General features: G+C 46.0%; 3 protein-coding genes across 3 annotated transcripts; 2 read left to right on the plus strand and 1 right to left on the minus strand.

Moving 5' to 3' along the window:
- The first annotated feature begins 1,113 nt into the window (after positions 1-1,113).
- On the plus strand, positions 1,114-16,715 carry LPCAT3 (lysophosphatidylcholine acyltransferase 3). Its single transcript, XM_065631720.1, is given in 14 exon segments — positions 1,114-1,155; positions 1,157-1,310; positions 10,573-10,680; positions 10,793-10,899; positions 11,052-11,145; positions 11,267-11,304; positions 12,340-12,518; positions 12,914-13,022; positions 13,744-13,830; positions 14,150-14,316; positions 14,939-15,086; positions 15,623-15,781; positions 15,896-16,022; positions 16,144-16,715. Coding segments are annotated over 13 exon segments (1,509 nt in total). The 3' UTR covers positions 16,013-16,022; positions 16,144-16,715.
- Positions 16,716-16,736: 21 nt separating this feature from the next.
- EMG1 (EMG1 N1-specific pseudouridine methyltransferase) lies at positions 16,737-18,935 on the minus strand. The gene is made up of 6 exons (XM_065631734.1): positions 18,753-18,935; positions 18,574-18,675; positions 18,125-18,266; positions 17,700-17,758; positions 17,381-17,530; positions 16,737-17,042 (listed from the first exon to the last, which is right to left on the minus strand). Exons 1-6 carry the CDS (start codon positions 18,891-18,893, stop codon positions 16,929-16,931), a joined length of 708 nt encoding a protein of 235 aa, XP_065487806.1. The 5' UTR covers positions 18,894-18,935; the 3' UTR covers positions 16,737-16,928.
- A 130-nt stretch (positions 18,936-19,065) lies between these two features.
- On the plus strand, positions 19,066-25,534 carry PHB2 (prohibitin 2). The gene is made up of 8 exons (XM_065631748.1): positions 19,066-19,301; positions 19,372-19,456; positions 19,550-19,629; positions 19,746-19,930; positions 22,018-22,147; positions 22,633-22,736; positions 23,143-23,220; positions 23,778-25,534. The coding sequence occupies exons 1-8, from the start codon at positions 19,175-19,177 to the stop codon at positions 23,856-23,858; spliced, it is 870 nt and encodes a 289-aa protein (XP_065487820.1). The 5' UTR covers positions 19,066-19,174; the 3' UTR covers positions 23,859-25,534.
- The last annotated feature ends 1,457 nt before the right edge of the window (positions 25,535-26,991 follow it).

Genomic DNA, 26,991 nt, shown 5'->3' on the forward strand with positions numbered 1-26,991 from the left:
TTAATAGATGCTACTGCCCAGAAGGGTGGTTATAAAGACGATGGAGTCAGACCCTTCCCAGGACAAGACACAATGGGTGTAACTTGCAACAGAGGCAATTCAGAGTATAATCTGGACAAAAATACTTCCTCCAAAACACGATTCAGCACTGGCTCAGGTGGCCAGGGAGGCTAGGGTCTCTCCACCCATGAAAATGTACAGCAGTTGCCATGGCAATGCCCTGAGTAACCAGATCGACCTTTGGAGTCCTGCTTGTGAGCAGGGGTTGGGACCAAAGACCTTCAGAAGTCTGTTTTCATACAAACCTTTGTGTCTGCCCCTCCAGCTAAGTTTGGGAAATATGGCCCACCTGAATGACACAGCAGGAAAAATGGTAACATAAACAAGGGGAAGAGCACCACATCCACTGCACCCGAAGCTTTTGCTGAGGAGAACTTGGGGTGCAGTCATGGATGTCTGCATGAAGGGACACACATAGGAGAAGGTCCTCCAACGTGGAAGCTGTGTAAGCAAAGCTGACTGGTGACTACAAAGAGTTGGGTGCCACAGGGACAGGGCAAGGGGCAAGTGTTGCCATAATGCCTGGTGTGGGAAGCAGGTGCCTCAGGGCCACAAGAACCAGGCACTCATAGTCTGTCCTCCAGGAGCCACTGGGGTGGCAGGACCCAGCAGCACTGGGGGGATCAGTAGCATGCCTTGTCCCTGGCCAGCGAAGCAGCGCCCCAGGCCCTGTCCCGGCCCTTGCCGGCTGGCACGACCGTTAGCAACGCGCACAACCGTTGGCCGCCTGCCACGAGCTCCACGCGCCTCGTGTCCGCGAATAACCCCTACCCCGCCCCGTCCGCTACCCCTCCCTGCCCGGCTCTCTCGTGTCCCGCCACAGCCAATGGGAAGGCGGGCTCCGCCTCGCCTGCCTGGCCCCGCCCTCCACCTCCCGGGCCGAGCCCCGCCCTCGGAAGCGCTTTCTCCAATCATTGGCCAGCAGGGACAGCCCCCCGCGGCACCGCCCACTCGCGGGGTAACCTTTGCCTTAGTGAGCGCAGGGCCCTGCCCCGCTGCCACCGACTGTCCAATCGGAGGCGCCTCGGGGGCGTGGCCGGATGGGCGCAGCCAATGGGCGCGGAGGGGGCCGCGAGCGGTGCGGGGGCCGTGGTGGCTGGTGCCGCTGCCGGGTTCGAGGAGCAACCGGCCGGCGGGGCGGCCGGTGGAGAAGATGGCGGTGGCGGGGTCCGACTGGGGCCTGGCCCAGGTAGCCGAGGCCCTGGGCTCGTCGGAGCAGGCGCTGCGCCTCATCGTGTCCATCCTGATGGGTGAGGGAGAGCAGAGGGCGCGGCGCTTGGGGGTGACGGGTCTGGCACCCCAGGAAGGCAGCCCCGCCCGCCGTGGGGCCGGGCGACCCCGCCGCTCCGCCGCCGTGCCACGCTGCGCGGAGGCCGTGGCCGGGCAGCGCCGCGAAGCGCCTTCCATGCGCGAAGCCGCACCTGTGTCAGCGCGGCTGTGCAAGGCCACGTGTGCCCGCGGAGCCGGCGGGCGAGCCCCCCGCCGCCACCAGCCCCGCCCCGCCACGGCCCGGCCCGGCCGGTGCAGGGTGGTGTGTGTGCGGCTTGTGCCGCGGCGCGGCGGGGAGTTCGGAACGTGCCTCGCAGGGGCTGTGGGGGTGGGAGCCCGGGGCGACCCTCCGGCTCTCCCTGGGGTGAGGGGGAACCTACTTTGAACGGGGCGGGCGAGCCGGTGGGTCTCCCCGCAGGGAGGTGGGGGTGCGGTCCTGGCAGGCTGCCTGTGGAAGGGGTGCGCGGGGGAGAGCCTGGGTTTTGAGAGCTGCGGAGCCGGTCACCGTGCTGCTACGGCGCCGTGTTGGCACTCGGCTTGCTACGAAACGAGTCCGGTTTGGGTCTGTGTCCTGAGCACTGTTTGGTGCATAAGAACTTTGCTTGCAATTGTTCTGCTGTCTTCGTGCAAGTGGCAGGTGCTGCATATGCATCAAAGTCCCCATGAGCATGTGTCTGGAGGGGTGTACGCTCAGGAATCTCCACAACCCCTCTGAGACGTTGCCCTGTCAGACTGCAGGGATCTTGCTGCCAAGAGACATTATTAATGTCGGCAGCAGTCATGGAACTATGCAGGAGTGGCATGTCATCACAGGGACTACCAGGTAGGGTGAGCAAAGCCTGCAAGCTGAGTGGCCAGAAGAACTGGGATGTTGTCCTGTGCTCCACCTGCAATGCGAAGCATGTTGCAAAACACATGCTGCTTAGGCTTATCTAAACATAAGATAGTTAAGTCACATGTGAAATGGTTAAGGCAGAGCTGTTGTTACGATGTGGGCTAGCAACTGAGCGGGACATTATAGCTCCCAGAACGTTAATTCAAATGTATGTCTACATGTTGTCTACATATGTCTCTGCAGATGCCCAAAGAAACTTTGGGTTTCGAAAGCTTTTGATGGTGTACTCACCTAGCAGAAAGGAAATACAAGCTTTTCTCTGAACCCAAAAGTATATTTGAAGGGATACAGCTGCTACTGTGTGATCTGTCAAAGTTCCTCCGGCTAACTAAAAGTATGATTTTTTTTTTTTAAAGTGTTGCAAGAAAAGTTGTGTCACTTCATAACTGTGGTCTGGAGCAGACTTATTTCTGATGATTTAATCTACAATATGTGAGATCAAACTGAACCAAACATTCTTTACGTCAAGTGTAGATATAGGGGATTGAACTGACTATCATTTTGAACTTAATTTAGGAGTCAGTTAAACCAAATTTCTTCTATAACAAAAAAAGTAGTAGGAAACATACAGGACATGCACATAAGTCAATGTGAATTAGTCTTGCAGCTCTTCACAGCTGAACGGGAAAGTCCTGCTTTCCTTTCTCCCACATCTGTCTCTGGTACTTTAATTACAATCTGATTGAATTTACTTGCCTCGTAGAAACCTAAACCAGAAAAAGCAGATGGTTTACTACCAGGCTAGTTAACTGAATGAACCAAGGGACTAGTCTAACAAGTACTGATGCAGAAAAGATATTAGAAAGTGTGTGTGGAGGCAGACACATACAGTAGACTGATGCCTTTGCAGAATGCAGCTTTGAACATACTGTCAGAGTTCCTTCTCACTAGCAGTAAGCTAGAACATGACACTGGAAGGCTGTCTCCTGCTTGGTGTCCTATGGGTAAGCAAAACCACTTATTGCTTTGAAATGAACCGCAAGTAATTATCATTTTAGTAAGAAGAGTTGCCCACTGCAGTCAATAGATTCATAAAGTCTGAGATTTGTGTGCATCATTACAAACATTCCATGTACAGTGTTGACACTAAGCCACTGAGATGGCACAGTGTCTTTTCCTGATGTAGGCCTCTGTCTGTTTTGCATAAAGTCTTAATGGGTCTTTATAATTTGTATTAAAAGTCTGTGTGTCAGGTACTAGGAACCCACTCCCATCTCTTTCCCTCACATACCTGAACTGTCGTGTACCAAACTAGGAGACTAGGAGTTGCATATCCCCCTGTCCTTCCTTTCTAGCTCAGTATCTCTTAATTATGTGGAACTGAAGGCATAACTTCAGATGGAAGGCTTAAAGGCATGTACAACAGCCTTGCCTGTAGTTTGGTTCTCTTGCAGGTCATGTAGATGGAACCATTAAGGCATAGGGGATTGACTTCAGCTTTCCTTTTTAATGGATGGGTAGTAAAGCATTATACCATTACGTTAAAAGGATGCCAAGCACCTATCCAGAGCAACATGAGAGGAGAGTGAGAAGAGTTCCTTAACCCAGCACTAACATGAAAAGAAATGTTAATGTAGTTGCTGCTTAGCTTACAATCCTTTTAATGTGACTGAAAGCCTTAAGCCTGTTGTTAATGCAACTAGCGCTGATGACCACTTCATATGATGGCATGGGCTACAAATGAAAGGCCTTTCTGAAAGCTGGAAATGGCATTAGGACAGGCAAGGTATTGCTTTTCGTTCACTTCCTCCAGTTCAGGTGTTTGTGTAGAATCAGGGAAAAAATAGTTTTGTTGGCTGCAGCTAATACTGCTGAATTATTTGAGAACAAGACCATGAGGACGAAGCACAGTACTCTCTTCCAAAGATGGATTAAAAATTGTTGCCTATTTCTCCCTCTGTGATGCAGTTTGCTATCTACATGGTGCAGTTCTACTGCGACAACTGTTTCTAGGGTTTCACTGTTCAGCAGATCACCAGAAAATGGTATAAATAACCTTCTGCAAAAGAGGAGGAATTGCAAAGGACTTTGCAACTTTTTACGTTAATTTCCACAGGAAGCTGAATTATTGTTGAAAAAATTAGTCTTAATGGACTCTTGATTCAGAATGAGTGTTTTTACTTAGTCATGATCTGAAATAACCAAAAGAAGTAATTTAAAACTAGTAACATTCTGCTACTACTGAAAAAAAAAGTAAATACAGGAGAGAATGAGAGAAGGAGAAAGTTGGAAAGAAGAGCAACCAAGAACAAAAATTGGATAAGTCTTAAAGGGCACCATGCTTTCTCAGTGAACAAATGAAGTTTGTAACAACACACTGCTGAGTACATTATGGGGACTTCAGTCACAGCTTTGTATTTAAATCAGAGACATCCTGCAATTTTGAAGCAAAGAATACAACTAAAATAGAGTCCATTACTCAGATTGTACAAGATTAAAAACTTGCTTCATGCTTCCCACATGGGAAAATTTGCATAGAAGACCTTTGAAGAAATTGGGCTGCAATTTGACAATGTTACCAACAGCAGTAATACTCGAAGTATGGTTCTGGACCCCAACATTTAAAAAATGGTGGTATGTGTAATACACTAATATCTGTTAGTCATATGCAAATGTCTTTTCAGAGAGGTACTCTAACTTGCATTCTTCAGTAGGTCCAGGGCCCAGTGTTCCCCCAGGAGAAACTGTAGGTCAGCATGGAAGACACTAGCGGTCTTAGCTGTGTGCCTACAGAGTTACTTCCATGTTGCTGGAGTAAGTGATCTGAACCAATGGCTGTTCTGTCCTCTCAGCGGAGAAAGGGAGGGAGCCTCTCTGGTGGTGCAGAGGAGAGAAGAGAAGAGGTGTTCTGTGCTGCTGTGCTTGTCCTCCTGTGAGAGGAGACAGGTTTCTTCCCGCTGTTACTGCTTGAAGTATAAGTCAGGATACAGGAGGCCTTGTGGCACTGTGTATTTAAGGCTTCAGGTTGATGTTATTTCTTTCATGGGTGTATGATCCCAAAGAACTAAAGATACTTATCTGGCCATACCGTTACAAAGCAAGCTACCTGGGATGTTCTACTGCATAGTATGGAGGAAGGCAAACATAGTGCTTACAGCCCTGAGCCAGAACTGACCCTGCTGATCTACCCAGACCTGCCAGGAAAAGCCTTGGGGCCCTCATGTACAGACATAGCAGTGAGCTGTAGAAAGTAACACATTCCTGCTGAGTAGGTGCCAGAAACCAGCTGCTTTGCTTGCAGGTGGTCTTATCTCCTCCTACCTCTCACTAATTTTTTTTTTTTTACATCCTCTGCTTATTTCTGCTCTAAGCATCCTGAAGATTTTTAGGCTCAGTGAAATTTTCCCTATGGTCACCTGTCGTGGTTGAGACGGACAAACGACATAGACCACGTTCTTCCAGGATGAAAGTAGTAGATGCCATTTATTGCCGCAAGTGCATTTTTATACAGTTTTACCAATTCGTGTGGCTCTTCACTATTGGTTACAAGTTACAGCAGTAACATCTCATTGGCTAATTTTTCTATCATCAATGTTACTCTTCTACTCCCTTTTCTCTCCCGGGTACATCCCTTCTCTCTCACGGGTACACCTTAATATCTCCGGATACTCCTTTACTCCCATCTCTCTCACGGGTAGGCTTTAATATCTTCAAGCCTGATCTCTGTTCCCATGCTCTCCGTCAGGGAATCCACGGACCCACCGTAGTCCCCCACAGTCACCCATAGCTGATGGCTTACACAAATGAAGGGCCCAGCTGGTCAGCCAAGCAAGAACCTTACTGAAGGGGAGGCAAACAACTGGTTCTAATGGGTAAGAGATGTGAGAAGTTCAAAGAGGCGGCATCATCCTGTCAGAGGTGCTAAAACCAGCCCTGTCACAGAGCACTCATGCTACCTTGTTTAAACTCTTCATATCAAATACATCTTTTCTTTAAATAATTTTTAAAAAAAAAAGCTGTGTAGTGCTGTACATGAACGGTGTCTACATTAGCAAGTAAAATGGTACAGTAGAAGCAGATCTGTAGAGCAGAATTGCTTGCATGCAGTACCTGATGGGTTTTGGGCATTTACTTCAGTCATATGGACTGAGCACCCACTGGAGTGCATTTTCAGTTCAGTTTCATCCGAAAAGAGTCCAGTTCATATGCTTTGAGACAGTTCTGCTATGCAAACTAAAGCACCGTTAAGTGGACTTCAGAAGTATACTACTGAGCTGAATTAAAATACTGATGTATATGTACCCAATACTAAACAAGGTGTGGGACTTTTGCAGTACTGTAGGCAGAAATAAATACCTTTGAAGTCAAAATATTAGGTAACATGTCTTTTTCCTGTTGTCCCCTTCCTTTTAGTTTTAGCATTCTTACAAGAAAAGTGAGACAATTGATCTGCTAGATGTTAACATAGGTGGAGTTAACGCAGCAGCAAAAGGGAGAAGGGAGAAAGAGTCTGATCTGCTCTCTTGAAGATGAAACAGAGCTAATGCATGTAAACGGGGAAATAAAGGGAGCAGAGATGGAAAGAATGTTTCTGGTGTTCTTATTTGCAGCTTTATCTCTGGAAAAAGACAGACATCTCAATCACCTGTTCCAGAAGATGGCAAACTTAACATTGCTATTTTTGCTTGGAATTAGTAGAACTTTGCTCCTGCCTAGTTCAGCCTCTTGATCATTTGCTTCTTTTGCTCAATTAGATTCTTGTGTTTGTGGACAACCTGGACGTTGTGCAGTGGTCCGTTACTCCCAAATGGCTGCGGCGAAGAAACTGACCTTGTCCTTTCTTTCCAGCGCTGGGGTTCTCTTAACCAGAGATCATCCTCTTGTTCCTGTAAAGTTAAAATAGAAAAAAAAATTTTTAAAAAGGAGGAATTCATCATCAGCTGCATGTGTTGGCTAATTTGGCCCTTTTATGTCAATCGATAATTCTCTTCTATAGAAAATCTACCTAGAGGCAAAATTCAGCTCTGTGTGCAGACTGCTTTTCAGCTATGGGGTGCACAGAAGAAGTACTTCGGACCAAGGGGTCACCTGCTTTCTTCAAAGTATTACAGCTGTTTTCCTGCCTGGGTCTGTTCTGCCTGGAGCTGCTGGGCAGGGTCCCTCAGCAAGAGAGGAGCAGGGACTCCACTCCTGTTGTTTCTGAATGGCAAAAGCAAAGCAACGCGACATCCTGATGCTAACATATCCAAATGTGACAGAAAGGTGGCTGGGAGGCAACAATAACTTCAAAAACTGCCCTTCTGCCTTTGCTGTGCTAATTCAGGCGACTTTGAGAACACCATAGTGGGATGGGAGTACTGCTGTTGTTATTGGTAGGAGTAGCTCATTATTTAATACATCATGAGTGTTCAGAAGTGCACAGGCCACAGCAGAATGCCTATCGATATTCAGTATCCACTGCCACTTGAGGGTTAAAATTTATATCTGCAGCGTGGAACTGGCCGGGTTGTAAAAGTGAGAAAATTACCTCCTGTGCAGCAAAACTGTGACTAAATTGCAGTCCACAGTATTCGCAAGTTGCTCTGGATATCAGAAGACTTCAGGTGGACGTTGTGACTTTTGAACTGAAACAGCATCCATGCAGTGCAAGTCCAGGATTTAAATTTGTAGCTTTCTAAAAAAATATATGCTGTCCATATTAGTAACTCTCTATTTGCAAGGCATCATAATTCTTTTTCCTTCAGAGCAGCACTACCCAAACCACAATATGATCTCCTGTGTAGAGCTAAAAAGAAGTACACCTGACAAGTGAGACAGGTCTTTGAAAGAATAGGAACACTAGTGGGAGAAAATAGATAAAATCTCTGGCTTTTAGAAATGTGAGGTACATTATAGTATTCAGTCATAATTTAATTCCATCTACAGGAATGGCTAGAGCTGAAAAAACAGATTTTTTTTTTTTCCAATGAAAATGGAATGTTTTGCAAGATTGTACTGATTTTTTGAGAAAATGTTGTTTTAAAACCATATGTGTTGAGGAACAGGAATAAATTGTATTTTACCTGTATTTCTGATCTAATTTCTCTCCCTCTTGCTTGAAAGGGGGAAACATTTTTCCATAGTAAACCTCAGTATTTTAACTTTTGACCTAAAATAATGGTAACACTTTTTAATTTTTTTGTCACTTTCCCTTTTGCAAAGCCAGTTGTTAATATGTTTATTAAACTTCAGCAGGAAAATTGGCACATGAAAAAAGAATCCCTGTCTGTATGTTTCTGAGTAGAAGGCTGGAAGACAATACTACTTAAAAAAAAAGTCATATGAATTGCTCTAATTCTTTTAATTACTCCTGTATCCTCAGAGAGCCCATGTGATGAACTTTTTTTGCCAATTGCCTCTTTCCCCCTCAGCTGGCGTTCAGGGAAGCAAGGGGGGAAATGGGACAGAAGTGCATGCCAGCTAAGGGAAAGAAGGCTGTGTAGCAGGCATGGAGAGCAGGAGCAGAAGGGGAGGGTTGGGGTAAGGTGTTTGGTAAGGGAACTTGGAATTTGCAGGAGGGAAGGACAAGCTGGATGGGCAGGAGTGAGGTTGCCAGGCTCTGCAGGCAAAGGGCCGTGGTATGTGGGTCTGGCTGGCTGCTGAAACCAAGACAGCAGCCTGTGGTGTGGAAACTGGCAAAGGATACAAAGGGAGGAAGGAACAGGAAGATGGAAGCAGGGAAAACCAAAAGAGGGGTGGCAAGAGGCTGAGGCAGTGGGAGCAGCAGCTGGGTTTTCAGAAGCAGCAGGTACATGTCTGGGCACAGCAGAGCATGCTGCCATGTGAGATCTGGGAGGCAGCCCAAAAGTCCCAGCTCTAGGACTCCCTCCCAAGGGGCTTGAGGGGACGGAGAGGACCTGAAAATGGTTCCAGTCACACCTCAGCCTGTTTGCACTGATAGACTGCAAGAAGTGTATTTTACATAACATGACAGAGTTTCTCATTTCCTCGCACAGTAGTGACTAGATTTGGCATTGGTTATTGGAAACCTTCCATCCATCAGACACTTCTTGGCAAAATGTGCATTTCATCACCTTTTATTTCTTTTCCATATAAAACATGACTACCTACTGCTACTATTACTCCATTAGTGCAAGTAGCAGAGGTCTACCCACCGCTACAGACTTCAGCTAGGCTAATAAGCAGTGTGGATGCCAGTATTGTGGTATGTGATAAATTTTGGGGGTTTTGGTAGAGATTTTTTGTTGTTGGTTTGGTTTGGTGTGGTGGTGGTGGTGGTGGTGTTTTTTTTTTTTTAGTCAGGATAAAAGAACACAAGCTTGCAAAGTAAAGCAGTAAGTTACTAAATGCCAGAATTAAAGTTGCTTCTGCTATCCCAAGTCAGCTTGTTAGAAACACTTAATTACATGAACAGACTTCACATACTCATGAGATGGACAACACTCCCCGTGTCAATATGTTTTAAAACATAATATATTTATTGTCTAATATGTGGCAATGTTTATTGCATGCTACCTGAACCTCACCTGGATGACGGAATTTAATTTACCCGTGGATTTCTGTAGGGCACTTCTCAGTGTACTACCAGAGTGCTTCACAAATGTTTGCTTCTCACTAGAGCCACAGATGAATAATCTGGAGGCATTCCTAAATTAGACTAGGAGCTAACACACAGAAAATGCAAGGAAAAAATTCCTTTCACTTGTTTTAGCTGCTCCATATGAAATGCTTCTGACTTCGATTTTAAAAAAAATACTACATGCGTAGACCCAGTAGATTTTAGTTGCAGCTTTGTGTGCTCGGTAGTTCACAAATTGGATGCAAATATGAAGTTAGAGAGTTAGAAAATAAAGAGTATACTACTAGAGGTCACTCAGGGAACTCTTGGATTAAAGCTGGTCAGCATCGTGTAAGAACTCACTGACGTGAGAGCGGGGATTGAATTTTTTAGGGCAATGTAAAGGTATTGACAATAAAATTCCTCTCCCCTTTTTTTTATTAATCTAGTTTCTTACTACGTTTACTGCATTTATCACAGAATGTGGAAATTAATCAGAGACTGAAGTCATGTATTTCAGCATTATCCATCTGATGTATTGAATGAGGCCAGAAACTGCAATCCTGGAATTTCTTGCACTTCAATGTCAACTTTGAAATAATTATGTTCCCAATGAAGTATTCTGTATAGTATACAGAATAATTCATCTGGCATCTATCTCCCAAGATGGAAATACAATATTGGGAATATACACTGTGACCTGTGTTGATGATGTATCTATGTAAAGTACATGTTCCTAACAACATGTTCAAGAAAGCTATAACCTGGACCGTTACAAATTCTTATCTACACTAATTTGCAACTCTTTCATCTGTTGTTTTTTTTGTTGTTGTTCTTCTCCTCTACTCAGGATATCCTTTTGCCTTGTTCCAGCGCTATTTCCTCTTCCAAAAGGAGGCCTACCTCATTCATCTCTACAATATGTTCACAGGACTCTCAATTGCTTACTTCAATTTTGGTAAGATGAGTTTGGGAAGAGAAAGCTGCCTGGCTCAGAGCCTGCTGTAGTTTGAGAGGATCTGTAGCAGGAAAAATGTCTACTTCATCTCTCTCTTTTTCCCGTCCCACAGGGATGCAGTTCTGTCATTCACTGCTATGTGTCCTAATCCAGTTCCTCATACTGAGACTAATGGGTCGCACAATCACTGCCGTCTTCACCACGTTCTTCTTTCAGATGGTAAAACTCCCTTTCTTACTGCATCTGTTTGTAGAAAGGAGCCCCCTGTTCAGTTTGCACTTCCCAGTAGCAACTCTGGGTGGAAAAGTGGAAACAGATCAAAAACAGCCAGAGGAATTAGTTTGAATAACCCAAACAATGGTTTATTTCAGACGTACCTTATGGCTGGATATTACTTCACAGCCACAGAGCATTATGACATCAAGTGGACAATGCCACATTGTGTCTTGACACTCAAGTTGATTGGTGAGTGACACCTCCCTCCTATCTCTTGCACTCTGCAAGCTGCGCCTCAGGGAAGAGAGGACTGCTTGCTCAACCAAACCAGCCCATCCCCGGGCTTCAAATAATTGTTTCACACCTCTAGGTCTGGCCATCGATTACTATGATGGAGGAAAAGATCCGGTAAGACACCATTTCTCCTTCATTCCTCCTTCCCTCTTCCGTGCCATTCCAGTGAGCTAGAAGTCAGAAAATCAATTTCAAAGGATGTCAGTTAGCAAGCTGCATTCATTGTTTGGTAAAAGCCATAGCTGAGAGGGGAGCCTTGACGAGTGTTTCTGAAGGCACTGAATTCTGGAGTGGAAAGAAATAATTTTGAACAGTGATTAGAGATGGACAAAAGTTGTTTCAATCGTGTCAGAATATTATTCTGCCCCCTTCCAAATTCCCCACTATCTCCTTCCCTCAAATCTGTTGCTTTAGATTGCTGATCCTCAATGCTCTGTGTCTTGTGGATAGTGTATCTTTAACTTGCAGACCATCAGTACTAGATCTCAGTTCCCATCTTCTTTTCCATTGTTCAGTCTTACCATATGCCTGTGACTGGTTGCCATTTACCATTTGTTAGGGCCCTGTTTTTAGAGCAGATGAAACAGTGACAGAAGTTGCACAGCACATCCTACTTCCAAGTATCTCCATTCCCTGTCTCCTGTTTGGGGCCTGACCAAGTCTTGAGCATCCATGGAATCACTGCTGACTGCAAGAAAACCAGATTGAGCTGAAATTTCCTAAGCTGAAGTTTCAAGTATTTAAAGACAATGAATTCTTGCATCAAGCAGTAGGAATTGTAGGATGATTAAGGTCTTGGGAGAGAGTACATGCAATTGTTGTCAGGGACTGGAATAGGTCAGATACAGTGCTTTTATTATGCCTATTATGCTGGCAGGGATGCATGTCAATAGATCCCTTCCATGTTTTGAGCTTATTTGGGAATAGAGATCTGTGCAACTGTTATCAACCATTGGATCTTGTTGCTATTTAGAGGGGATGGGGATAGAGAGGGCTGATGACAGGAGTGGACACAAAGTACAAAGTGGAAAGTTCCATATACATGCGGAGCAAGAACTGAGACCATTAAGGAGGTAGGCAGAGAACGTAGTATCCAGAGCTATTATGAGATCCCCTAGGATGATGCTAATGCCACTCCCTTTGGTGCAGGAGTTCCTGACACCTGAGCAGCGGCGATTTGCTGTCCGGGGAGTTCCTACCTTGCTGGAGGTCTCAGGATTCTCCTATTTCTATGGTGCCTTCATGGTGGGGCCTCAGTTCTCCATGACAGACTATCAGAAACTGGCAAGGAGTGAGATGACTGACGTTCAAGGCCAGAGACCCAATAGGTAATAAGCCACTTAGCTCCTCAGCCTCCTAAGATCCCAGGATGCTGAATCCTCCATGTGTTCCCTGCAGCAGAGTGCCCTCTTACCTGGACACTAAAGTACTGTGACTAAAAGTGTTTTATAGGACAAGGTAGCTTATAACTCTCTGCTTAATGTCCTAGCATTGTTCTAGGGCATGAATGTCAACAACCATTTGACATCTTTTGTACAGACTTGGTCCCAACCTGACAGTGTTAGCATCCCAGCTTCCAAATGGAGGCAACTGCTGCAGTGGAACATGGTGACTCCCTTTTGCTATCTCCCCTACCTCCTCCTCTCCACTTCTGTTTTTAAAATTATGAGTTTGATGGTCTTTTTCAAGGCTTTTCTTTGACCTTTGTATTTTTTTTTCTCAGTTTTGTGCCTGCTCTCAAGCGCCTGAGTTTGGGTCTCTTATTTCTAGTAACCTATACCTTGTCAAGCCTGTACATCTCTGATGAATACCTCATCTCAGATGATTATATGGTATGTATTCATTTGGCAGTTCTGGGTTGTGGAAGAATTCCACTTCTCTGGTGGGCACTGGATCTACAAGAATGGTTTCTTGTGTTTGGTTTTTTTGGGTTTTTTTTAGTTTTGCCTCAATTTAAGTCAGCAACTAGTGATAAGCCTTTCCACAACTGATTTGGCTTTACTGCCTGTCCTATGCATTCCACTTGATGCAGAACGGGAATGTGTTAAGCTGAACTGAACCAAATGAAAACTTTTACAAACAGAGAATTAATCTTAGATGCTACTGTTGTTTATAAAAACCTAACATGTATTTTGTGACCTTTTAATGTCCTTCCATTTAGCCATTACATGCAAAGAACTTCACTAGAGTAACTTGCAAGGCTTACCAGAGTCTTTGAGGTTCTTAAAAAACTCTTAGCAAGTAATTCCTACTTGCAGATTATCGGTGTTTCCGTGTCAGTATGAATAAATGAGAGTGTAAATTCTGCAATGATTATGCTAATCTCAGTCCTCCCAAAGTATATATTTCAGTAAAGCCAAATATTACCAAAGGAAGGAGAATGATGTGTAAATCTGCATAAGCCAATAGCGTGGCAGTCCAGTCCATGTAGCAGTTTCAACACATACATCAGATTGAAATGGAAGACAGTGATGAGATCTCATCTTCCTTGTCTCACTATTGCAACTCAACTCCATTTTTAATTTTTATTCTGTTTCACTCTTATCTCTGCAGGAGAAGCCTTTCTGGTTCCGCTGTGGTTACATACTGATCTGGGGCAAAGTTATACTCTACAAATACGTGACTTGCTGGCTTGTTACGGTGAGTCTAGCTGTCATTCCAGAAACAAAAGACAAATGAGTAAAGGTTGCACCTTTACAGCTACTTAAAATGCTCTCAGATTTAATGCAAAATGGAAGTAATCCAAATATCTGGACATCAGGGCAGGTCATTTTAGCTTGCTTTAGGTAAGCAAAGGCTAGCTAAGCAGGCAGTTTTTCATCCATGTGTTCTATCTGCAGTGGTGCTCTCCACTGAACACAGCAAGAGTCAGAGTTTCCCCAGTTCTGCCTTTCCACAAAAAAAAAAGGGGGAGGGGCAATGTTTCCCTCTCATTTTTTTTGTGAATCTTTTTCCATAGGAAGGTGTCTGCATCCTTGTTGGTCTTGGGTACAATGGGAAGGACCAGAGTGGAAAGCCTTTGTGGGATGCCTGTGCGAACATGAAGGTCTGGTTATATGAGACAACACCTTTGTTCACAGGGACCATTGCATCTTTCAACATCAACACCAATGCTTGGGTGGCCCGGTGAGCAGGACAAAATTCCCCTTCTATAATGTGTGGGTAACATCTGTGTCAACTGAACCAAGATCCTAGGCTGAGAGGGAGCATTAAAGGAAGAATCTGCCAGTTTTCTGTTCTTATGCTCGCTCTTCCACGTTTTGCTGCTGTGCCATTTGAAACAGGTTACTGGGTTAGACAGATCTTTTCATGGAACCTAAAACAGCAGTTCACTGATGTAGACAAGCAGCTGATGGCAGCAGGAGGGCAGGGGCTAGAACCGGACTACAGCGAGCCCTTTGGCCTGCATGGTCAGCCACAGAACTGTTCTGCCAGCTGGTGCCTACATCGTGCCTCTGGATGCTCCCTATGGAATGACCCGAACAGGTTTTGGTTTGGCACTTGCTGGGGGACACAGCTGAATTGTAAAATATCATTTCTGTGTGCATTGTTGGATGAACCACTTCTGCCCATTAGCTGGGGTTTCTTTAAAAACAGGGACTGAGGTACATTTTGCCCTGGTAAGGGGAGCTGTCTTGCTGTTCCTGTCACCATAGGGCATGCAAAGTCCCCTGGGCCCTGCAACTCTGACGTGGAGAGGGGAGGACAGACAATAAACTAGGAGCACTTTGTTTATTTTCTGCTCTAGCTACATCTTCAAGCGTCTGAAGTTCCTGGGTAACAAACTGCTGTCACAGGCGCTGGCCCTGTTCTTCCTGGCCATTTGGCATGGGCTGCACTCTGGCTACCTGGTGTGCTTTCAGATGGAGTTGCTGATAGTCATCGTTGAAAGACAGGTGCGCTTTGTCTGACTTACCAGAATAGGGTGGCCTGCATTCGCCTTTTCCCTTGGGTCTGGAAACTGCCACACTGAAGGATTTACTTGGATTGAATAGGAAAAGTGACTGCTTGCATTGGAATTGGTTTTCAAACATGATACAGTTCTGTTCTCAAGACCTCAGTACATTGCTGGCTTCTGCATGGCAAGCCATAAATTTATTGCAGAAGCTGACAGGAAGAGAAGTGGAGAACTTGGCATATGAATAGAGGGCAACTGAAGTGCTTGGCAGCTGGAAAGGTTGGAGGGACCAGCACATGAGCTCAATGGCTCTGCTAAGTCTCCCAGTACTGACAGAACCGTATTCTATATTTAAACTGTTGTTTCTTCTAGTTAAAATTTGGAGGAGGATGGGGTCCTTAGCTTCTTTTTTAGACTAACTGCTTACTAAAATTCTTTTTACACAGCTGGATAGATGACTTTGGCCCCAGAGCCTGTATATGTAGCCATAGGACATTCAACTAATCATAATTCTTGTTTTTTTCTTTAAATTAGCTCATAAACCTTGTTCGGGACAGTCCTCCCCTAAGCACTTTGGCCTCTATCACCGCCTTGCAGCCCATCTTCTACGTGCTGCAGCAGGCTAACCACTGGATGTTTATGGGTTACTCTCTGGTGCCATTTTGCCTTTTCACCTGGGACAAATGGATGAAGGTAGTAGCCACAGACAGACAGCCCATGCAAGCAACTCTCTTCCCTCCATCCCATCTCTTATGTTCTTGGCTCAAAGCTGCTTGCTGATGCTTAACCCTGCCTTTCTCTTTACAGGTGTACAGGTCTATTTATTTCCTTGGCCATGTGTTGTTCTTCACCCTATTATTGGTGCTGCCTTACATTCGCAGATTAATTGTGCCACGAAAAGAAAAGCTAAAAAAAGCAGAATAACAGCCAAAAGGTAAGGCTGTACTAGGTAGAGAGAATCCCACACAGCTGAAGTGGGCAGCGATGTTACATCTCAAGGTAAAAGGCAAACATAAAATCAACCAAAACAAATCTAGCACTTTTCTCTTTTTCAGATTGTACCACCTGTGCATTTGTAGGAGTCAATTTAACACTCCGGAAGCAAAGCATCACCTGCCAAGTTTGCTGTGTTGAAGTATGAGTTTTTTTCAACGCGAGGAGCGGGAAAGAGAAAGCACAGGGTCAGAAACCCAAAAGGAGGGGAATGGAGTAAGCTTCCTTCCAGATCCTCCACCTTCTGTATGTTGCCTTATCTCTCTGCCACCCTCCAGTGGACACTCATGTCTCTCTGCTGATATCTGATGATTGTAAAACACTCAAGGCAGGCACTGTATTGGATTGGAGCCACCTTATGACTTTTCTACGTTTGTCATCCAAGATAAAAAATTGCTCGTTTTTTTTTTTTTCATATTGGCTTCATTTCCTTTCCTCTTGGGTGCCTTGGTGCAAGAGTATGACTTGTTGCACACCACTGAGCAAGGTGACACAACAGGACTGAGTCACTTCAGCTGCAACGGGAGCAGGATACTGCTGAGAATTTCAGTTCTATGACAAATTTGTGCTGAGTCCCTGCTATAAAGGGATCAAGCCTGACCACGTATTAAACATGAGAAAGTAAGATACACAAGCACTCTTATCAAAAGTGACCTTTAATAGAGGAGAAAAAGGCTGGTGGGGCATTCATTTAAAGTCTCATTGCTCCAGGAACAAGGACAAAATTGAAGCCTTTCGCCTCACAGGAGCCCAAAGTTGCACCAGGTCCACACCTCAGTAAAAGAGCTTCTCTGGAACATGGAGTCACTGTATAAGAGTCCACCATGACAGTAGCAGCAGCAGGAGGTCATACTACTCCCCAAACTTCTTCAAAGGCAGTAGTAATTTTAGCACATGTCAGGGCAGCAGAGAGGGGATAGTTGCTGATGGAGATCATCTTTTCTGTATAGTCAACATTCACCTAGAGGAAGAAAGAAAAAACAAACAAAATCAAGCTGCAAGTTTTCGCTTAGTCCCATTTATCTCCATTGGTTGGAGAGGCACAGTTTTCCTCCACAGTTAAACACAGCCACAATAATACACAGCAGGACACCTGCTAGTCCTCACTAGTGCATTAGGCTTTTTTTTTTTTTTTTTAAACAAGCCTATTTGAGGGGAAGGAATGGGGGGACAGAACAGGGGGAACCAAACAAAGAAAGAGCAGAAGGAAAAAAAAAACACCAACATACTCAGTACAAGGTGGAAATCTATGCTGATAAAGATGTTTTACAACTCCAAGTAACAGATAAACGCACTTACCGAACCGTGGGCAAAAGCTCCCACGACAATGGCAACTGGCTCCGCTGTAGGAACCAGTTCACGCAGATCTGACACCTTTGGAACTGCAAAAGAGGTGCCTATCTTCATACAGCCCACAGGGAGATGATCACTGACTGGATTTTTTATTATCTACACAAAGCAGAAAGTTAATAGGTTCACAGAGGTTAGAGACCCTGCCACATAGCTAAATCCATAGTTTGGAAAAGAAAAAAAAAAAAAAAAAAAAAATCACCCTACATCACTAGCTGCAAAAGAGGAAAGTTGTGACATTACCTGTGAACAGTCAAAGAATGTTTACCTTCAACAATTTCTGAGGCCCATCAGCTGCTCGAACACTGAGCTTATGCAGCAACTGAACTGAGAGAGAAGGAAGATAGTTAAGCTATTATTTTGCTAGAGGAATCCTACCCTCTACTTAGTGATCAGAGATAAAAGTATACAAAAGTCTATCTTTAGAGTTCCCAGCATCCTCTAAAGTAGTCCTAAGAAATACCAATCAGCGAGTTATTTCACTGCTAGCACACTCATGCAGGCACTCCCCACTGTGCTAAGGAACATGTAGTTGGACTATGCATCCTGGAATTCACAAAAAGCCACTTCCATTTCTCTTTTCTCACTTTCACGCTTTTAAAGTGGGTGCAACCTTTTGACTCCGCTCAAAATTCTTCTACTCCTAACCACCTTCCTGCATTTTGTGGCTGGTAAAAAGTTTGAATCACTTACCCATAAGACCACAAAATCGATCAAAAGTTCTTGGGATTCTGGTTTGGGGATTTACTTCAATGAGAACGTTCTTCTGGGTATGGATATAAACTTGCAGAAGACCAGCCCGATTCAGGGGGCTGTCCATGAGCATCAGGAGACTCTGAAATAGAAATACAGTAGTGGAAGTAGAAAAGGTGCAAGAGGGAGGACTCTTGGAAAATTTGAGGATTAAGCCCTGTGAACACCCAAGGGGCCAGTGCTGAGGCAGAAGAGTTCACCCGGCCGTGCCAGCTCTACTGTAACGGTAAGCAAAAGCAATCCTACATCCAAATAACGACAATTATTACACTTACAAACCACGAGCATAGCGGGTAATGCCGAACTCACTCCCGTTCCAGGGGCACAAGCAAAGCTCCGGACTGAGGGACAACCTCCCTCAGGCGGTCGCAGCCGCAAACAGCCGGTACCTGGTGGGTGATGTCGGGCCGCGCCTCCCCGGGGTCCCGGCCGTTCCGCAGCAGCAGCCCCTTGTGCTTGTCGCAGTTGAGGAGCTCGAAAGTCTTCCCCACCTACGGCCAAAGGAGGGAGAAGTGGGCACGGGCGCCCGCGGCCGCCTCCGCGCCGGCCGGACCCCCCACGCCCGCACCTTCACGGTTTCCAGACTCGCCCCTTCCAGCACCACCAAGAGCCGCCGCTGCCCGCGGGGCCTCTTCGCCTCCAGCGAACAGTCTTCAGCCGCTGCCTCCTCGCCGCCGCCGTCCTCGCGAGGCCGCCTGGGCGCCGCCATTTTGCTGCCGCCGCGCCGCGCCGCACCGGGCGCACGTCACGGGGAGCCCCGCCCCCAGCCCGCCCACCGGCCGCCGCCACCACCCAAGATGGCGCCCGGGACGCTCTCGTTATCTCGCTCCGGCGGGACCCACTTCCGGGGGGTAGTATGACGGTGCCGGAAGGCGGTTGGGGAGCGGGAAGGGGTGGCGGCGCTTCCCGCGCCGCGGTTTCCCGCCGGAGTGCCTTGGTGGCGGCAGCTTCCGGTGTCCTTCCCGGCGGGGCGCGCGGCGCGGCGCGGCCATGGCGCAGAACCTGAAGGACCTGGCGGGGCGGCTGCCGGCCGGGCCGCGGGGCGTCGGCACCGCCCTCAAGCTGCTGCTGGGCGCCGGCGCCCTGGCCTACGGCGTCCGCGAGTCCGTCTTCATCGGTGAGTCCCCCCTCCCCCCGCGCCCCGGTTCCTCCGCCGTCCGCGCTGACCGTGCCCCTTCTCCCCGCAGTGGAAGGCGGGCAGCGGGCCATCTTCTTCAACCGCATCGGCGGCGTCCAGCAGGACACCATCCTCGCCGAGGGGCTGCACTTCAGGTAGGGCCCCGCTCCCCCGCCCCAGCGCGGCCCCGCGGGCCCGGCCCAGCCGCTGCCCCTGCCCGCGCGTAACGCGCTTCCCGCCCCTGGCAGGATCCCCTGGTTCCAGTACCCCATCATCTACGACATTCGAGCCCGGCCGCGGAAAATCTCCTCCCCCACCGGCTCCAAAGGTGAGAGCGGCCCCGCAGGCCGCGGCACGGGGTCCAGGCAGCACCCGTGGGACGCGGGGCGTGGGGCGGGAGTCGGGCTGCGGGCCTGGCCCTGCTCACGTCTCTCTGCTCTTCAGATTTGCAGATGGTCAACATTTCACTGCGTGTTCTTACGCGCCCCAACGCTGCCGAGCTGCCCAGCATGTACCAGCGCCTGGGCCTGGACTATGAGGAGCGAGTTCTGCCTTCTATCGTTAATGAAGTGCTCAAGAGTGTGGTAGCTAAATTTAATGCTTCGCAGCTCATCACTCAGAGAGCCCAGGTAACCTTTTCTGGAGGAGACTTGCACTCAGACTGCAAAGCAACAACGAAACTGTGGAGAAGGGGAACGTTTTAACAGGTGAAAGATAGATATATTAGGTTGGTAGATGGTGCATCTGAATGGAAGGGGCATGGGACTGTGTCCTGCTTTCAGCTTCATTCCGATATAGATACAAGCACTAAGGCTGTACTATTGGCTTCTGAGTAGAAAACTGGATTCATTGGCATATAAAGCGTGGAACTGTACCATAACATTATGGTGGGGTAGAGAGACCTGACTTCCATCATAGTACACAGGCAACAGTAGAACTGGCTTTAAAAAATTGTTAGTTGCCTCTTCATGGGTCTCAGGAGAGCTGTGAGAGCAAATTAAACAGTTTTAAAGGATCTGAAAAGTAAGGTGGATGAGTGATTATGGGTACAAACTGGAACACAGGAGGTTCTACTTAAATATGAGAAGAAACTTCTTCTCAGTGAGGGTGATGGAACACTGGAACAGGCTGCCCAGGGAGGTTGTGGAGTCTCCTTCTCTGGAGACACTCAAAACCCGGCTGGATGCCTTCCTGTGTAACCTCATCTGAGTGTTCCTGCTCCGGCGGGGGGATTGGACTGGATGATCTTTCGAGGTCCCTTCCAATCCCTAACATTCTGTGATTCTGTGATTATCAAAGCAGTAAACTTTCAGTAATGGGTGCTATAGAAGGGTAGCAGCTGTTTCTGTTTAGAAAAATTTTAGAGAGTAATTTGGTCAGGTTGCAAAATAATATAAATATTTAGCTTATAAAAGCCTGTGCCTGAAAGTTTCTGTTCTGATGATTGCCAGGGATTCTGAGGATATCTGTCATCTGTCACAGCTGAGGGAGAGAGAAGTTGCTGATTTTTTTAAAAGGCTTCAGAAGAGATCTTGCATGAGACTGTTAAGAGGAAAAGTTGTCAGAAAGGTTAAATACAAAGTATCTCTTAACTAGTTGCTGATCCATGACAAAAAAGCAAATAGTACAACTAAGTCTCCAGGTCTTGTTGTGAGAACTGGTCTACAGCAGGGGCTTTAGGGTTTTGTGCCAGGCCACGTGCTCTGCACTGAAGGGATTTGTTAATGATCTTGTATAAAGAGAGTGGACATGGAGGATGTGACAGCAAAGAAATAAATATCTGCAAGGAATTTAGGTTTAATGGAAGCAAAGAAGACTTAGATATCTCTGCAATTTCTGAACAAACTGACTTAAATTTGCCGCCTTGTGATATATTCATCTACTGTTCATTACTGTGAAGTGGTGCATATTGAAGCGGTTGATAATCAGAAGATAATGAGATGACTTTAGTTACGTGCTTGCAGTTCACTCAGTAAAGGATTCTGGCATCATTTTAGAATTCTGCTCAGAAATGGCTGCAATAAAAGCAGAAGCAAATGCTAGACTGGTCAAGGATGTGATACTGTAGCAATGATTTCTGTTTAAGTAAATATTTGGTGGAGGACTTGTCAGCCTGTCTGAAAAAGGTTCAAGGTAAGTAGAAATGAGTGGAGTAAATCAGAAGGTCTACCAACAACGCTTGTGCAAAAAGACAAGTGGAGCAACCACACTAGACGAGTAGCTACAGTAATTAAGAGATGTGATATGTCTACAGTTTATAGCAGTGGAGAGTGGTAATTTTTATTTTCTTAATCTGAATACAAATATGAGGAGACAGTCAAACTGCAAACAGTGGCAAATTCAAGATGGAGGAGGAAACAGTTTTTGTGAAAATGTGTAGGAATTGTGGAACTAGATGTGATAGGATATGAAAGCAAAAAAACTTCAAGACCTTTTTATTTTTGCACTATTAGTTGTATAGTTAAGTAATAACTATAAGCTGTAATATAGTTCTGAAAATGTGTTACATAGCTGTGGATATGCAGTGTTATTTAGAGGTGGCAGATTCAGAGATGGTAGGTATTCATGTCCATGGTTCAGGGTTTGTTTTACATAATGTCTCTCTTGGGCCTGAAGTGAATGAACTGTGAAGAGCAGTTGTACTTCACTTCTGGAGTACATAGGAAGTGAGAAACAGCCTATATTTTTTTCTCTTTTTGCTATATTTGGGTTTCAGGTGTCTCTGCTCATTAGGCGAGAACTGACAGAGCGAGCCAAGGATTTCAGCCTCATCCTGGATGATGTGGCTATCACAGAGCTGAGTTTCAGTCGTGAATACACAGCAGCTGTGGAGGCCAAGCAAGTGGGTGAGTTCAATTTGTGCCTGGAAAGGATGAATTGCCTTTGCATTTTCATTGAATTATTAAACAACGAAGCAGAATTTGGGCCAGCATCATTGCTTTTGCACTGATAGAGCTATAGAGTTACAAATTTCAGCTGCGTTAGAAATTGAGCTAAACAGGTTATTTCACAAAGTATTATCAGAAAACTCTGGGTCATAGGTACAGGGATAGACCATCGGAGGGACTGAGTACCCAGACTGTAGGGTTCCTTGTCACACTGGGACTCTGTATCACTTTGTGTGAGGATTATATTTACAGAGTCTGGATGCTGTTGGTTTTATTTAAGAAAAAGTAAAGTACGCTTAGATACATTTCTTATTTGTGAATCTTGCCCCAGAATGCTATCAGTTCTTTTGGAAGCCGAGACCCCAGGCCTCAGCTGTAGGGTTCTGGTGGAGGGCTTGGAAAATGGGATCTATTTTGAATGCTGTTGATCACTCTCTCCACAGCCCAGCAGGAGGCACAGCGTGCGCAATTTCTGGTGGAGAAGGCCAAACAGGAGCAGAAGCAGAAGATTGTTCAGGCTGAAGGGGAAGCTACAGCTGCCAAGATGATATCCTGCTTTGGGAGATTTTGTGGGATGTGGCTTGTGAGCTTGACAGTCCTGAGAGCCTGTCACATTGGGCTCACACTTAGGAGACTGTTATGAGATGATAGCTTCAAGTAGGTCACTGTCATTTTTTGTTTCCTCTACAGTTGGCTGGAGTGAGGTTACAGGTCAGAGCAGAGAAGGCCATGAGCCTTCACTCCCTGTTGTAAGGTTTAACTTTTATTGGCTGTGTGTGACCATCATCCATAATTTTGTTCTTGATTTGAGGAAGTTAAAATATGCCTGCCCAAAGGCCCAGGTTATTGGGATGGAGTTTGTTAAGATATTTGATGATATGGCTTACGTAGAATTCCATGAGGGTAGGTAGCTTCTCTTAGCAGGTTCTTCCTTAACTTTTGCTCCCCTGTACCTCGGTGAAGCTCTCAGCAGGAATCCAGGCTACATCAAGCTACGTAAGATCCGAGCTGCTCAAAACATCTCAAAAACGGTGAGCAATGAAGCACAGCATTTCCTTTGGCCCTCTGCAGTCTTTGTGCTGCCCTCCCAGCCCAGTGGCCACATGATGAATTTAAGGCGAATGTGACTTGCCCTGTCCTGATCTTTGTTCCCACTCAGCCCTTCTTGGCTCAGGTAGAGCTTAAGATTTAGTTTGCAATGATCGGCAATTAGATGTGAGGCTAGGAGTGTTTGCTCTACGTAAGGCAAGGCCAGATCCACATCAGATTCCATCTCCCACACTCAGCTGCAGCCACCAAAAGCTCCTGGTTTCCTGCAGGTTGAGAAGAGGGAACAGAAAAGTGTGAGATCAAAGGTCTGTCTGACAGGGGACAGATTGAGCACTTCTTTTAGGAAGTCTGATGGCACTGGGATGGGAAGTCAGGAAGTTAGAGTTGTTCTGGGAAATTGCATTGATTTAACTGAGATTCTAAGTGAATAAAATGAGTGTGTTGTATGTGGAGGGAGAGAGAGATTCTTTTTCAGTGCTGTTCCTCTGTGTGCATTTATAGTCCTTTATGGCATCTTTATAATGGATTTGTTTTTCAGATTGCTGGCTCACAAAACCGTGTGTATCTCACAGCAGATAACTTGGTACTGAACCTGCAGGATGAGGGCTTCACCAGGTAAAGGGGCCAGATGGCTGGATTTATCTGCTCCCTACCTGTGAAGCTGGTCTCCTTTCTGGAGCTCTCTCAGGATCTTTTATCTGGAGAGGAGCATGATGCCAGAGGACACAGCCAAGTAGGGAGCAGTCTTACTTACTGTGGAAATTGAGATTGTTGTTAAATGTAATCAATTTACTCTTGTGTTTTATTTTTTTCCTTTTTCTCCCCCTTACTGCATCTCCTGACACACAGAGGAAGGTAAGGCACTGTTTATTTTAATTCCTTTTTTCAGTACTTGGAACAAGGGTGTTGATGTTTGGTGCCTGGGATGTTTCTGGCTTGGGTATTTCTGGCTGCAGGAAGTTTGTTCCATCTCTTTCTCAGTTCCCATTTGTGATGTGAAGCTTGAAGCCTTCCTTGTAGAGGCCACACAAACATATACAGGAAGTAGGAGATACTCAGTAATTGGAGCTCTGTTTGTGTCCCACAAGGAGCCCTGTGTGGGGAAGGCAGGAGTAACTGAGAAGCATCCTCTGATCTGTCCTGCCTATACAGGGACAGATCAGAGCAGGACATATCAGAGGACATATAAATGCAGGATTGCATTTACAGCAAAGAGGGCTGTAAGAAGGCAGTTGGATGATGGTAGGAATTTGTGTTCCTTTGGGGTAATGAGCTCTAGGAAAGATGCTCTTGTTACTCTCCAAAAGTTGTCCAGCCCATGCTAGAAAACTCTATTCCCTGCTTTCAGAGCTGGCAGGAGTTCGGGGGCTTTGCCTTATCTGTCTAATGTTTACTGGACAAGGCAGTGCCTGCTGAGATAATAGCATGCGGTTAAAAGCTTATATTTCTTAGAATCAAGAAAGGAAGCCAGAGCTGGTTTCTTTTCTGTGGGATCTGTGGCTGTAAGACCATTCTTCCTTACCTCTGACCGGATCCTGTTTTATTCGTCCCAGAAGACTTATAGGGCTTTGAAAAAACTATCTAGTAGGAAGGACTTGAAGTCCAGATTCTTTGGATGTGACACTCCACACCCGCAAGTCTGTAGTGAGGGTCTGGTTCAGCTTTGTTTGTGCTTTCTGGACTAATGACTCACTTCTGTCTTGTTTTCAGTGACAGTCTCCTACTCAAACAAGGGAAGAAATGAAAGAAACTAAAGCGTCTTAGAACCACTGGTGCTGACCAGCAGAAGATATGAGTGAGGAGCTTTGAAGTCCCTCTGCTAGCATTGTTTGCCCTCACTTTAAAGTTGTTAATCCAGAAGCCAGATATGGTTCCCATGCCCCTGCTCCATCTGTGGTGATCCAGTTATGGGATTGGGCTCTGCCACCAGGCAGCTGTAATCCTTTTCTCACCCCACCAGTTCAATCTGGGGAGGGGGAAAGGGTGCTTACTGGTATTAAACCATGTAGATATAGTAACTCACGTCTAATCTTCATTAATTTTTAGATTTCTGTAGGGTAAATTCAGTTTTGGTTTGTTCTTTTTTTTGGCCAAGTGAGGGAATTCTGCTGCCATCAGTACCAGACTCTTTTTTCTAGTAAATTTTGTCTCTTTCACTCTTGAACCCAAGAGAACCTGGGACTAAGTTCAGGAAAATGTCATTCATTGGGTGCCTGTCACTGCTGCAATATCTGTGTCACTCTCTGCTCAGTGATTCTTTCAAACATTTATAAAAATTAAACCCCCTGAAATTTATACTGTGTCTGAGTGTGCTTAGTGCCAGAAAAAGAGGTTGTTTTGCATAGGGAGAGGTGGAACAGAGCTTTTATGTGGTTGAAGGCAGAATTGGGATGTTGTTGGGAAAGAAGGGAAATGCCCTTCTGTTCACACAGAGGTCACTGGGTGGGGAGAGAAAGAGCAGGTGTGGATGTTCACACAGCTGCAGGGGTGATCAGAGCTGGTTTCTTAGCTGCCTATAGATGATAGAGGTGAGCATAGGTTTACCTGCTTTTCCATGTCACAGCAGCATGTATGTATTGTGTCCTGGCATCCATTGTTACATCTTGTTTTATTTTTCTCCCTGCTTTCCTGGCCAAAAGTATAGGAGAAATCTTCCTCCACTGACTAAACTCTCTTCCGTGCTTGGGCAAATTTTTTTCTGCTTCAGGGGCTGGCTTTTTCCCTGTCTCACTTGGCTGCCCTATTTAGGACTTGAAGATTTCACAGAATTGTAGAATCATAAAATATTCTGAGTTGGAAGAGACCCACAAGGACCATCGGATCCAACTCCTCACTGCCCACAGGGCAACGCAAAAGTTAAAATGTGGATAAGAGTGTTGTCTAAATGCATATTGAACACAGACAGGCTTGGGGCCATGACCCTGGGAAGCTTGACAACACTCTCAGTGAATAACTTTTTCCTAATATCCAAGCTGAACTTCCATGATGCAGCTTTAAGCCATTCCTTTGTTTCCTGGTGCTGGACACCAAAGAGGTCAGCACCTGCCTCTCTGCTTCCCCTCATGAGGAAGCTGTAGATAGCAGTGAGGTCAGCCCTTAGTCTCCTCTAAGCTGAACAAACCTTGTATCCTCAGGTGCTCCTTGTAAGTCATGCCCTCTTTCACCATCTTTGTTGCCCTCCTTTGGGCACATATTTTTATATCCTCCCTACATGGTGGAGCCCAAAACTGCACACAGTACTCAGGGTGAGGCTGGACCAATGCTGAGTATAGTAGGACCATTGCTTCTTTTGGCCAGTTCACTATACTGTGCCTAATGCACCCCAGGATGTTGTTGGCCCTTTTGCCTGCCAGGATAGATTGGCTCATTGATCTCGCCATCAGCCAAAATGCCCAGATCCCTTTCTGCAGAGCTGCACTCCCACCCATTGTCCCCCAGTGTACTCAGCTCCTGTGTCTAGGTCATTGATAAAAGCTTTGAAGAGACCTGGCCCTAAAATTGAGCTCTGGGGAACACCACTAGTGGCTGGCCACCAGCTGGATGTTATCCCATTTACTGCAAGTCTTTGAGCCTGACCCATCAGCCAATTGTTCAGCCATTGTATTGTGTGCATGTCTAGCTGTGTGCTTGACATTGTCCAGAAGGGTACTGTGAGAGACAATATCAAGAGCTTTGCTAAAATCAATAGAACCCCACATCTGCTGCCTTCCCTTTGTACACTAGGCATGTGACGTTGTCATGAAAGATTAAGT

Source organism: Caloenas nicobarica, chromosome 1 (assembly GCF_036013445.1).
Source record: "Caloenas nicobarica isolate bCalNic1 chromosome 1, bCalNic1.hap1, whole genome shotgun sequence".
NCBI classification, from domain to species: Eukaryota; Metazoa; Chordata; class Aves; order Columbiformes; family Columbidae; genus Caloenas; species Caloenas nicobarica.

Bases quoted from the DNA above. Each gene is read 5' to 3' on its own strand.
- EMG1 (XM_065631734.1), bottom strand. From the start codon at position 18,893: ATGGCGGCGCCCAGGCGGCCTCGCGAGGACGGCGGCGGCGAGGAGGCA. The intron at 17,531-17,699 runs GTAAACATTCTT...TGCTTTGTGTAG, and splicing joins GGCCTCAGAAATTGTTGAAG to ATAATAAAAAATCCAGTCAG. The intron at 17,043-17,380 runs GTAAGTGCGTTT...TTCTTCCTCTAG, and splicing joins GAGCTTTTGCCCACGGTTCG to GTGAATGTTGACTATACAGA.
- PHB2 (XM_065631748.1), top strand. From the start codon at position 19,175: ATGGCGCAGAACCTGAAGGACCTGGCGGGGCGGCTGCCGGCCGGGCCG. The intron at 19,302-19,371 runs GTGAGTCCCCCC...TTCTCCCCGCAG, and splicing joins CCGCGAGTCCGTCTTCATCG to TGGAAGGCGGGCAGCGGGCC. The intron at 19,457-19,549 runs GTAGGGCCCCGC...CGCCCCTGGCAG, and splicing joins GCCGAGGGGCTGCACTTCAG to GATCCCCTGGTTCCAGTACC.